The sequence below is a fragment of the Phocoena phocoena genome, chromosome 1 (assembly GCF_963924675.1).
Source record: "Phocoena phocoena chromosome 1, mPhoPho1.1, whole genome shotgun sequence".
Taxonomy (NCBI): Eukaryota; Metazoa; Chordata; class Mammalia; order Artiodactyla; family Phocoenidae; genus Phocoena; species Phocoena phocoena.
In genome coordinates, this window is record NC_089219.1 from 22,239,733 (window position 1) to 22,252,756 (window position 13,024).

At 43.4% G+C, this 13,024-nt stretch overlaps 1 protein-coding gene and 2 non-coding genes across 3 annotated transcripts in view; all 3 read left to right on the forward strand.

Moving 5' to 3' along the window:
• PHACTR4 (phosphatase and actin regulator 4) overlaps nt 1-4,226 on the forward strand; it is a 47,348-nt gene extending 43,122 nt beyond the window's left edge. Inside the window, exon 13 of the mRNA XM_065882286.1 lies at nt 1,932-4,226. Within this exon, the coding sequence (XP_065738358.1) occupies nt 1,932-1,947 (16 nt within the window). The 3' untranslated portion in view covers nt 1,948-4,226. The remainder of the gene's footprint in view (nt 1-1,931) is intronic.
• A 6,564-nt stretch (nt 4,227-10,790) lies between these two features.
• LOC136140684 (small nucleolar RNA SNORA73 family) lies at nt 10,791-10,994 on the forward strand. The gene has a single exon (XR_010657647.1). It is a non-coding gene; the product is annotated as a small nucleolar RNA SNORA73 family (small nucleolar RNA).
• A 1,557-nt stretch (nt 10,995-12,551) lies between these two features.
• Nucleotides 12,552-12,756, forward strand: LOC136140690 (small nucleolar RNA SNORA73 family). Its single transcript, XR_010657648.1, has one exon. It is a non-coding gene; the product is annotated as a small nucleolar RNA SNORA73 family (small nucleolar RNA).
• The last annotated feature ends 268 nt before the right edge of the window (nt 12,757-13,024 follow it).

Sequence of the window (13,024 nt, forward strand, 5' to 3'; positions counted from 1 at the left end):
ACAATCAATATGATAAATGCCTTAGTCATTCTGAGGCCTGAATCTGTCAGGTTTCATATCCCAACTCCACCATTTCCTGACTATGTCAGTGTTAGCTATTTTTTAAAATAAATTTGTTTGTTTGTTTGTTTGTTTATTTATGGCTACGTTGGGTCTTCGTTGCTGCACGCGGGCTTTCTCTAGTTGCAGTGAGCGGGGGCTACTCTTCGTCGTGGTGCGTGGGCTTCTTATTGCAGTGGCTTCTCTTGTTACAGAACACAGGCTCTAGGCGCACAGGCTTCAGTAGTTGTGGCACATGGGCTCAGTAGTTGTGGCATGCGGGCTCAGTAGTTGTGGCTTTCAGGCTCTAGAGCACAGGCTCAGTAATTGTGGCGCATGAGCTTAGTTGCTCTGCGGCATGTGGAATCTTCCAGGACCAGGGCTCGAACCCGTGTCCCCTGCATTGGCAGGCAGATTCTTAACCACTGCGCCACCAGGGAAGTCCAGTGTTAGCTCTTTTTATTAGTAGTAGTATTAGTAGTAAAGTACCATATTGAGCAACAATACAAGAAAGAGAGAAGGTGACATTTAGGCTGCATCTTAAATTATGTAAAATAATTTATTTGGACAGGAAGGAAGGAAGGAACATTGTAAGCAGAACTGCCAGCTTTTAGCAAGACTTTGGGAGGCAGGAAAATGCGTGCTCTGAGTAATAGAACATGTAGCTGGAGCAGAGGATGGATGGGGGCAGCATGGTGAAGGTGAGACTAGCAAGAAGGGTTACAGTCGTGTTCTGAAGAGCTTTGACTCATGCTAGGATATTGGAACCATTGGAGTTCTGTGTATTTGGGGAAAAGCCCTGGTGGAACTATGGAAGGTGATTTGGAAGAATGACGAGACCAGCAGCAGGGAGACCAATTAGGAAGCAACTAAAATAGAGTGAGCATGCTGCTAGCTCAGACCAGGGAAGATAGGTTTGAAAGACATTTCAAGCATAGAGTCAACAAGATTTGGCAATCTGTTGATTCCAAGGATGAACTAAAGGAAGTAATCAAAATGACTCAGATTTCCAATGTGATTTTTGAAGGCTGTTTAGTTAATAAGGAGTTCAGGCAAGCAGTTTAGGACATTTATTCGGTGAATATTCAGCACCCACTACCTGATAGATACAGTGCTAGGTGCTTGGGATATAGCAGAGAACAAGATAAAGTCCCTGTCCTCAGGGAGCTTTTATTCTAAAAGAGGAAGGCAGACAGTGAACAAACTAGAAAGTCAATTATATATGTTGAGTCTGATGAGCCTGTGGCACATGGAGGGGGAGCTGCCTAGAAGACAGTTGGATATTCAGCCTAGAGTCCAGGGAGAAACGCAAGGTATAAAGATTCAAATTTACGAAAAAAGATAGTAGTTCTTAAGGAGAAAAGTGTTTTGTGTTTAAAGGGTGGACAGAGGAAAATGAACCAGGAAAACATTGAGGAAAAGCAATTGAAAAAGAGGGAAAACTAGGGAAAAGATAGTGTTACAGAAGTCAAAAGAAGAGAGTTTCCAGAAGGAAGGAAGAGGATCAGGAGTATCGGCTGCTACAGAAACGTTAGGTAGGATTAGAGTGGAGGACAGGTGGCCTTTTCAGTTGGACATTCATTTCATTACTTTTAAGATAATACAGTTGACCTGTGAACAAGGCAGGAGTTGGGGCTCCCACAACCCTCTGAACAGTTGAAAATCCACATATAATTTATAGCTCCCCTCCATATATGTGGCACCTTGGTATCCATGGTTCCACTTCCTACACAGGCTATTCAGTCATGTAGTTCTGTGGTATTTACTATTGAAAAAACTCCACGTACAATTGGACTCGCACAGTTCTAACCCTTGTTATTCAAGGGTCAATTGTAATAGCAAAGAAATCTACGATATTTGGTAACTCAGCTCTTTTTGATCATCCGTTTTAGCTACCACCGTCCATGATGCTGAAGTTTGAGAGAGGATCTAAGCAACCCCCTAAAACAGGGCTGCCTTGCTGCTTCAGTCTCCAGAGCGACATGGAGGGAACTTCAGCACTTCTCAGCGCAGCCAGAATTGAGTCCTCTGGGATATAGTTCTGGGGTGAGCAGCACTTCTGTGAATGTAGCATTTCACTGGAATGGATTCTCATACGCTGCCTTGGGCAAAGCTGAGCACTTTGTCAGTGCTTTCGAACCTCTTAATATTGCAGCGTACCTGAGGGCTCGTCCCTCACCAGCCACCAATGTTCTGAGTCACTTGCAGGTTCCAGGGTTTATGGGCTGCACCTCACCCTCACCCACGGTGACTGCCTGTGCTGAGGTACAGTTTGCACGATTAGGCTTACCTGCCCTGTCCTGTTGTGAGACCCACCTGTGTAGGCGCTAAATTCTAGCCATCACGTCTAGTTGGTGGTGGGGGAAACCTTCTGGAGGCCCCCAACCTTCTGGAAAAAGTGGCCCCCACCTCCAGGGGAAGCCTTCATACCACACTGGCATGTCAGCTGAAAGCACTGCACTATACCTCTTCTGACACAGCAGGACAGTCCTCTTCAGGCAGTCCAGCCCAAGAGAAGCTCAGGATCTGACATGTTCTTCCTTTTGGCACAAGTCATTCTGACTATTATCTGTAAAAAAAAGAAAGAAATCTTGAAGAAATGATGGGAACTTATGTTTTTCCTGTCTGTTAAACAGTCTGAGCTGCAACCAGATTCCAAGTTGGGAAAATGAGAAAGCATATATGTTTTCTATATATAAAAGCAAAACCAAAAAAGGCCTTTACATTGAGGCTAACTTGGCAGAAAACTGACTCATGGCTTAAATTTTATAGGCTATTGTACTTTTGTTGTACCAAATGATACCCTAACTCATTCTAACCAAGAGATGTGTTTTCCCCCATAAAGCAGAGTTGCAGCAACTCTGGGAGCACTTGTGTGCTGTCAGCCCCACACTTCCAGCCAGAACACAGCAAGGTCCTGGGGATGTGGAGTGCTAGATAGAAAAAGGTCTTTGGAGAAGCAGTTAGGAGGGGCAAGATCATGACCCACTGCTCCTCTCTTTTCCTCAGTACTGTTTGCCTTCTCCTGCTATGTGCTTTGTCTTAACTCCCAACACTGATCTTCCTGCTGACCCTCTCTGGGAGCTTCCACCTCACTCACTCCTCCTCTTCCAAGCTGTAGCCAGTGCAGCTGGTGCCTGGGCATCGACTCAGGCCCCACTCCTTTTTGTATGTGTAATATATGTTAATACGATTTCCTAAAACAGAAGATTCAGTTGCTTTCTTTGAATTTTTACTGAAAACCATACAGCCTTACTATTTCCCTCTAATTCCTGTACATTCTAAGTGGAAGGGGAAAAAATAGTTTCTACTTAACTGATGAATGTGGCTTTTTCCCTTTAATGTTCAGAAAATTGTGGCTATCTTACAGATTTCTTCTGATTTCTTCTGCAGTCCATGTTGTTCTGTATGTGATCTTTAAGTGGATTTTTCTCTTTTCCTCCTTTCATGTCCATGTAAGATTTGCTGAACAATCAGAATATCAGGTTAAAACAAAGCTAAAGTGACCTTAAAAGGTAGTATCTTCCCTCCATATGGGGAATAGGGAGGTATTTGGATTTCTCAGTAAACGTCAAGTGCTTTATGGCTGTGGAGATACACTGGGCCCACATCTCCTTCAAATTCATTAACATTTGGTATGACCAAGGGAAGATAAGTGACAATTCTACAAAGTTGTTGGAGGTCTGTATATAAGGTGGCCACCCATTAAGTGTTAACTTCTTCTAACCTTTCTGTCTTCTTGTTTTGGAAACTATTTGGCTTATGCCAGCATCCTCTGTGGCTTCAGATGACATTTTTCAAACCCCTTTCACCGCCTTCCTTTCCCTTAATGTGCCAAGCTTGAAACAGGATTTGATTTCCTGAGCCACTTGTCTGCTTTCTATGTGCCACCAAGGAATCTAGTTCATCTTTCATCTCATTCATGTTCTTTTGAAGCAAGATGCTTTGGGAGTCAAGTCTTTCAGGTGTTTATATAAATATATATATAAAGAGGATTTTGTGTTCTCTTTCCGTGTAAGTAACAATTCACAATCATAATGTAAAGAAGAAATAAAAGCCTGTTGTATTGTACTTCAAGATGCTTCTCTGATGTACAGAATCTCCTTGTAAAATAAATAATTGCATTGTAAATCAGTCTTCCTATTAATATTAATTATTAATGTATTTTAGAATTAAAAAAAGTTATACTATTCTGGTATGTAGTGTTTATTTTTTATGTTCTACTTCACTCCAAATGATTTAAGGTTGCTTAAAAATGCTCCCTAAGGGACTTCCCTGGCAGTCCAGTGGTTAAGACTCCGTGCTCCCAATGCAGGGGGCATGGTTCAATCCCTGGCGGGGGAACTAAGATCCTGCAAGCTGCACAGCGTGGCAAAAAAAAAAAAAAAAAAAAAATCCCTAAAATATTGCTAGACACCCTAAATGAGAAGTAGATGAGGGGGAAAAATTATAGTAAGAACATTAAATGTAGCCAGAGAGGAAGGTCATTGATGTTTGTGTCTGTCTGTACAGAATTGTGGAAAAAGAATAAGCTGCAGAAGGGAAAGCCAACTGCGAACCCCACACTGTGTAGCAGGTGCAGCTCTAGGTTTTATTAATCCCACCTAGACTGGGAGGTAAGTGAAAGTACACCCATTTTAACAGTGAAGAACTTGAGAGATGAAGTTACCTCCCCCAAATCAAAGATAATTATGTAATCACTCTTTACATATATTCAAGGAAAAGCAATTACATCCTAATCAGTTGTCCCTGCAAGGACTTACTGTGTCTGGACCACATATAATTAGACCTCAGGCTGACATCACAGTAGGACAGATCGTAGCTTATGTACTCCTCTCTGGCAAGCAGCCCAGTTTCATTCGAGGTGGCCCCACCAATGACTCACTTTGTACTTGCCACTTCAGAGACTGGCCTTGATTATTGTACCACCCTTTACCAAGGGTTAAGGGAAACCATGAGTCAGAACTGCTCATGCCATTGGCCTCCACCTGCTCCCATATTTTCCTTCTACTAGCCCTCCAAAGAGGCCTCAAACTGCCATTACCCTTTTGAGGTCACGCATTGTCTCTAGAAGGGTATTTTGAAGGTACACATTGCCCAGTGTTTGCTGAAACAATGAATTTAGCGTCCATAAGGATTTTGATTACTGTACCCCAGGAGAGAGAGGACTACAATTGCAGAGAAGGGGTTTGGAAAACCACCATCAGAAAGGGCAAGTCCAGTGGATATTGAATGGGAGGGGGTGGGATAGGAAGTCTACTTATAAAAGTTGAGAATGTACAACAAAAGCCAGGTGCTGAAACCAAAACACAGCCTAAACCACTGTTTCAATTCCATCTGTAAGAGGTGTGAAGGGAAGAGAAGGAAACACCAGCAGCCTGGACCGCTTGCTCCATCTTTCTCCTCTGTGGGTGCCATTAATTTGTTCCCCCAAGAATTTTTGCCTCCTTCATAAAGCATAGAGGTCATATGACAGGAACAGACACCCTCAACTTCTCTGTATCTGGTACTGAGGAGACACACACACACCATTAATTCATTTATTTGATCAGCGTTTATCTCCTTCCTGCCCCACCAAGAAAAACAATCTTCCCCTGTTGCTCTGTCACCTACTTTTCCCATACTCCCCTCACATAATCTATTCTAACATTAACTTAAATTCCTGTACAGTCCAAGCAGTTGAACTAAATGAGTGACAGAGGAAAAAGAAGCAGTGCAGATGTAAACATTGCATTGAAATTGACATTGACATTCGTGTAGGACCTCTGGTCCATACATGCTGTTTTCCATTTCTAAAGCCATGTTCACTAAACTCATTAAAATATAAACTAAAACCAAAATAAAATGGATTTCCCTGAGGTTACCAGTGTCTTCTTGGTTAACTGCCACATCCAAGGCCTGTTTTCAGCTCAAAACGTATCCGACTGCTCTGCAGCATGTGATGCTGTGGGCCATGTTCTAATCCTCAAAACTTCTGTGGCTTCTCAGACACCACTCACTCTCCTGGTTCTCCTCTGATCATGCTTCCTCTGTCCCCCGGCTTCTTCCCTGACCAGCATTTAAATGTTGGGTTTTCATGTCCTCTCATCACTCTCTCTGCTCTTCCAACATGACTTCAGTCACCACTCTTATTCTGACAACTTCTACATCTTTATTTACAACTCGGATTTCTTGCTTGGAGTCCAGCCCTATATCCAATTACCCTGTAGACATATATACACCCACATGTTCCCAAGGTACGCACCTCCAGGCTTCCTTTTCAAGGGGGTGCTGAGAGAGGGGTCGCAATGAGTGAGACTTCAGCAGCGTTTGCAGCAGTTCACAATTCAATAAACAGTGAGGTTAACAACAACAAAAAAACTTATATTCACCTCCTATGCAGACATTACTCACTACCCCTACCACCTACTTTCTCAGTTATCAGAGTTAGAGACCACAATATGTTCAGCATCCCAAATCTGAAACTTTGATATTATCTGCAAGTTTCTCTCTTACCTCGCAGGTCCAGTAGGACAATAAAGTCTGTACATTCTCTACCTCAGAAATGTCTCTCAATTCCTTTATCTCCTCTTGCCTTGTTTACCATTCAAGTTCAAAGCCAACATAATTTGGGCTTCCCTGGCAGTGGGCAGTGGTTGAGAGTCCGCCTGCCGATGCAGGGGACACGGGTTCGTGCCCCGGTCCGGGAAGATCCCACATGCCACGGAGGAGCTGGGCCCGTGAGCCGTGGCCGCTGAGCCTGCACATCCGGAGCCTGTGCTCCGCAACGGGAGAGGCCACAACAGTGAGAGACCCGCGTACCGAAAAAAAAAAAAAAAAAAAAGCCAACATAACTTAATGGGACTTTATAACCTCCAGTCTCTCCAATCTATCCTCCGACTTTGCCACTAGAGTTACCTTTCTAAAATGCAGAGATAGGGACTTCCCTGGCGGTCCAGTAGTTAAGACTCCGCACTTCCACTGCAGGGGCACAGGTTCAATCCCTGGTCTGGGAACTAAGATCCCACATGCCCTGTGGCACAGCCAAAAAAAGATAAAATGCAAAGATAGAGCAATCCTTTACTTCAAAACTATTGACCCCTAGTTACCGGCAGGATAAAATTTAAACTTTGTCTGGACCACAAGATACTTTGTATTCAGCTCTTGCCTATTTCTCAGGCTCATGAAAAGCCCAGGCAGTTCTCCCTTTGATGTTCCTAATCAAGCTGACCTCTCACCCTTCCCGGGAGACCACAGGCCTGCTAGTTTCCTCACTTGGAACGCTGTCATCGTCCACACTCCACCCTTTTACTATTCCTTCAAGTTTTAGCTCAGATTTTAACTCCCCAGGAAAACCCTCTCAGCCTTTAGCCAATTGTTCAGTTGCTCTGTCCTCAGAATACATTATTCATGCCACACAGAGCTTATCAAGTAGTAGTATAATTTGCTGTCATGTCTATTTCCCCCACTGTGAGTGCTCAAGGACAGAAAAAGTGGTTCATCTCAATCCCCAGTGTCTAGCACAATGCCTAGCAAATTAAGTCATATTCACTAAGTAAATGTTGAATGAGTGATTGAAAGGCAACTGAATACTCGTAATATCACCAGAAAAGTAGCAGAATTATTTGTCTCTCTTCCTCTAAACTACTGGTTCTCAAACATTTTTGTTTCGTGACCCCTTCATAATTTAAAAAATTACTCAGAACCCCAAAAAACTTTCTATCTGTTGGTGATATCTATTGATAGTTACTGTACTAAGATTAAAACTGAGAAAATTTTTAAAATATTTATGATACATTTCAAAATAATAATCCATTACAGGTTAATTAACAATATATTTGTATGAAAAATAACTATTTTCCAAAAATAGAGAAGAGTGGCATTGTTTTACATTTTTTGCAAATCTCTTTACTGTCTGGTTTAATTGAAGGCAACTCAGTTCTCATATCTGCTCTTGCATTCAACCTGTAACTATACGGTGTTTTGGTTTAAGTAAATGAAAATCCAGTCCCACACAAGATATATAGCTGGTAAAGATGTCAGCCATTCTTTCAAATAAAACAGTATTCCATGAAAAACGTGGCTTTTTCAGCTCACAACTCAAACAATGTCATAAGTGCTTTTCCTGCAGATCAGTTTTCACATGCAGCATAAATGCTCTATGTGTACTTCTCACTTTGTCACATAGAATATTAAAAAGACAGATACTCAGGACTTCCCTGGTGGCGCAGTGGTTAAGAATCCGCCTACCAATGCAGGGGAGACAGGTTCGAGCCCCAGTCTGGGAAGATCCCACATGCCGCGGAGCAATTAAGCCCGTGTGCCACAACTACTGAGCCTGCGCTATAGAGCCCATGAGCCACAGCTACTGAGCCCACACACCTAGAGCCTGTGCTCCACAACAAGAGAAGCCACCGCAATGAGAAGCCCGCACACCACAACGAAGAGTAGCCCCTGCTCACCACAACTAGAGAAAGCCCGTGCATAGCAACGAAGACCCAACACAGCCAAAAAACTAAATAATAAAAGACAGATACTCAAAAGGCAAGAATTAGTAAAATTAATGATTTTTACTTCTTCATCAAGGACGTCCTTCGGTGAAACTGACTTTTTAAAAAATTTTAAATTTGTGTTGATGAAGAATACAATGACCACCAGTACAGTTTGGTGACAGGGCTTTGAAGCAAACTAAGACAGCAGCAGTTTAACCCACAATTTCATTTTACATCAGTGTAGACTCAACATAGTGAAGGAGGCAGAAAAAGTCTAAGTATTATTATGAAATAGTTTTGACCTCATGAACCCCCTAAAGAGTTTCAGGGACCCCCACAGTTGGCCAACTACACTTAGAGAACCACTGCTCTGGGCCTGTTTCGCATCTTAAAACCTGGGTAATAGGGCTTCCCTGGTTGCACAGTGGTTAAGAATCTGCCTGCCAATTCAGGGGATACAGGTTCGAGTCCTGGTCCGGGATGATCCCACATGTCGCAGAGCAACTAAGCCTGTGCACCGCAACTACTAAGCCTGCGCTCTAGAGCCCACGAGCCACAACTACTGAAGCCCGTGAACCTAGAGCCCGTGCTCCACAAGAGAAGCCACGCAGTGAGAACCCCGTGCACCGCAATGAAGAGTAGCCCCCACTCACCACAACTAGAGAAAGCCTGCGCGCAGCAAGGAAGACCCAACACAGCCAAAAATAAGTGCAAGAAAGAAAATGCATGCTATTAAAAAAAAATTTTTTTAACCGGGTAATAATACCAATGTCTTAGAATTGCTGTGATGGTAAATAATGTATTTAAAGCACCCAGCACAAAATCTTATGGGAAGAACACCATAAATGTTTCTACTCGTTATAGCAGAGCTTTGATGGCTCTACGTCAATTTATCTAACATTTATTCGGAATTCTATCGCATTTGCAATATTTCACATGTAACATTTATCTTCAGGATTCTTTGCTTGCCTTCTTTATATTAGGTGTCTATATGTGTTAAAATACACGTAACATAAAATCTACCAGTTTAATCATTTTTAAGTGTACAGTTTAGTACTCCCGACTTATTTGCCAACGCGATTTATCAAATGCTTATTTCACACGTAGCAGGGTAAATTCAATCCCTTTAGAGACTGCATTTCTCTAGATGCCTTTTTCTTTTTGTTTTTTTTTTTCAGACAAGGCTTAAATGCCTTTTCTATTCAGAACACTTATTAATCCAAAGGTTTTTTGACTTTATTTAACGGCTTATCCTCCAGATTGGTGAACTGATCGTAGAGCCGTAAATACCCGATCCAGCACTTACCCATCAGCCCAAATACTTCAAAACCTCTCTTTCTGTAACTTGCACTTTCAAGGTCCCGCGCGAAGTCTGTAGTATCGCGAGATGCCTCTACGCCAGGTAGGGGTGGGGCTTAACCTGCGGTGGAGTCCCAGCACCCTTAGCGAATTTCTAACTCCCTAACTGCGCATGACGCGGCGCAGGCGCAGTAGAGATTTCGTGACTTCCGGGGGCTTCAGAAGGTATAAATACCGATGCCTTGAGACCGTTTGGTCTTTTCGGGGAAGGCTGTTATTCTCCTCGGGTGTTAGGTGAGTGTGATTAGATGCCTGCTTCTTCAGCGTTTTGTCTGGTACTGGGTCCGCAACTCAGCCTTTTCTTTGGGGATCACACTATTTAGAATGATTCCGAATCTTCGGCGTCCATGGTGACTACCCTTTCTCGCAAAAATAGGGCCGGGTCGGGTGTGGGCGGGGGAGGCCTCGCCGGCCGTGGGTCTTGGCCGTAACCAAGGGTCGCTAGCGCGGGAATTCCCTGGCGTGCAGGGCGCGACCCTTCGCGCCCACAAGCTAAGTGCGCAGCGCCCGCCCTCATTTCCTGTTGCGCCATTATGTTGCTTCCTAGGAGGCGGGTTGGCGTCTTCAGTGGAGTTGAATGCAGGCCATTTTGTTCCCGATTCGGGTTATTTTTAATTCTGGTGCCATTTATTTTTTCTTCTGGGGCAATTTTTTAATTTCAGGCGATCGGGTTAAAGGTAGGAGCCTTTACTGGCGTCATAACGGCTGTTATTTGCTGTTCTTCGGCAGCAAGCTAATCGCCTGTTGGGGTTCCTAGATGCCTTCGGAGTACCTGGTTGAAAATTCAGATTATTGATGTGTCTGCTCCTTAGTCTTGCGCTCAACTCTTGCTGACACTGGGGTGATTGGGATCTAGTCCTTTATAGATACTCCTGCGAAGTAGCTGTCAACTTGGTGAAGTTAATTTCTAAAGTATAGTGACCAACGTGGATACCCCGGGAGGTCACTCTCCCCGGGCTCTGTCCTGGTGGCGTAGGGGAGCATAGGGCTCTGCCCCATGATGTACAGTCCCTTTCCACAACGTTGGAGATGAAGCCGGGCCTTGAGTCTGCGCCTGCATATTCCTACAGCTTCTCAGAGTCCTGTGGACAATGACTGAGGAGACAAACCATGCAGGAAACAGCTCTCCAGAGCAGCATATCTGAGTCTAGGTTGATCCGAAGTGAATGAAAAATTTGTTTTAATCAGTTTGGGTGTACTGCTGGATTAAAGCTCTTACCTGCTTTGTTTTGCAGCATTTGTTTGGGATTCCAAATAATTTGATTCGGGGTAAGTAAATCTACGAATTCCTTTTGACCTATCAGTGTTTGCCTGCCAACATTTTGCATAAGACATTTGATCATTTTGAGCTCACTCCATTTCATGAAGATGCTGCCGTTCAATGCATCTAGATATTTTGCTACTTTTTTTTGTAGGCATGTTGACAGTTTCTTAGATGTGTGCTCATATTCCAGGAAGATGGCTTTTTAAAGTTTATCTTCACATCTTTAATACTCACGGTAGAGGAGAGATTTCTGTTTTGCAAATGGAACAATTTTGAATGACTTAACCAAAGACAGCAAAGCTGTCACATGAGTCATGTAATGTGTGTACCCTCTCGATCTTTCCAGGGCAACTAAGGGTTTGGTCTCTTGTACAGTTCCCTTCTGTGATGTGGGGGGTTAAGTTGCACCAGCATATGCAGAGCGTATGTCTACAATGACGGTAACTATGATAGATAAAGCATAACTTTTGGAAGTGAGTAGAAACAGTTGCTAATCCTGGTGGACTTGAACTTCCCTCAAGTCTACATGTAGTATGGGATGAGGAGAAATGAAATGTCTTGAAAACGGGTACAGTGAGTCCTTTACATACAAACCTTAAGATGCGAACATGTGTGCACATGTCCAGTCACGTAAGTTAATTCAGGTGTCTGGTGTACATTGTCACATGCGTGCATCCTCTACAAGTGGTTTTGTTTTAGTATACTTTACTGTACGGAGTACAGTAGGACAGTATCTGTATTTTAAGCCCAGGATGTCTGGAAGCAGGCATAAAAGCAGCAGTGACATAGGTGGTACTGCTGAAGAATGAAAGAGATTCATGATGCAGGAAGTGGTAAGGGGGTTTTCTTTATTTGAGGAGGCACTGTTAGTTTTTGAGGCAGAGGACCCGGACGTAGAATGGTACACGAAAGTTGCAGCAACCATTCAGAATGCAACGCAGTGCTACTGTGTCATCTGATGAGAAGAGCTAGTACCCAGATATCACTGGATCGTTTTTTCAGGAGGGTAGATAAGAGTTGAATCCAGCAAGGGAAAGGGACCAGAACCTGTGCCATCAGTGTGAGGCATGAGTGAAATTGCAGCTTGCCCTCCATCTCCTGATGCTAATGATCCTTCAGCTCTGCCATCTCCTTCCTCTCCCTCCAGTCAGTAACTCATGGCCTGTTCACTCGAGGCCAGCCCCTGTATGCTAGCTGTTGTACTTTTCAAGGTACTGTAAGACTTAAAATGTTCACTTTATTTCTTTGTGTTTGTTTTTTATGTATGTGTGTGAAAAGTATTATAAACCTATTACAGTACAGTACTATATAGTCGATCGTGTTAATTGGGTATCTAGGCTAACTTTGTTGTACTTTGTTCGCTCTCAGAACGAAACTTGTCCGTGTGGGAACTTAAAGTAACTGTTCAGTCAGACATTCCAACGTGGATACCCCGGGAGGTCACTCTCCCCGGGCTCTGTCCTGGTGGCGTAGGGGAGCATAGGGCTCTGCCCCATGATGTACAGTCCCTTTCCACAACGTTGGAGATGAAGCCGGGCCTTGAGTCTGCGCCTGCATATTCCTACAGCTTCTCAGAGTCCTGTGGACAATGACTGAGGAGACAAACCATGCAGAGAGACATCTAGTATACCAAAATTTAAAAGTGAAATAAGATTGTTATGTATGAATCTAATTCTTTTTTTGTCCTTTTCCTTCAGGAGAGAAGAGGAGCCTTGCCTGACTTGTGCAGTTAACAATGCTTTGGGGGCCTTTATTTGGCAGGGAGATTAGTAAAGTGAGTAATACACTATTTTTGGAAGATAAGCCTGGGCAATTTGAAAATGTTAAGTTTCGCACAATGTTTAACCCTGGAATTGCACCTTAAAAACCAGCAGAGTAATAGTGTTCTGTT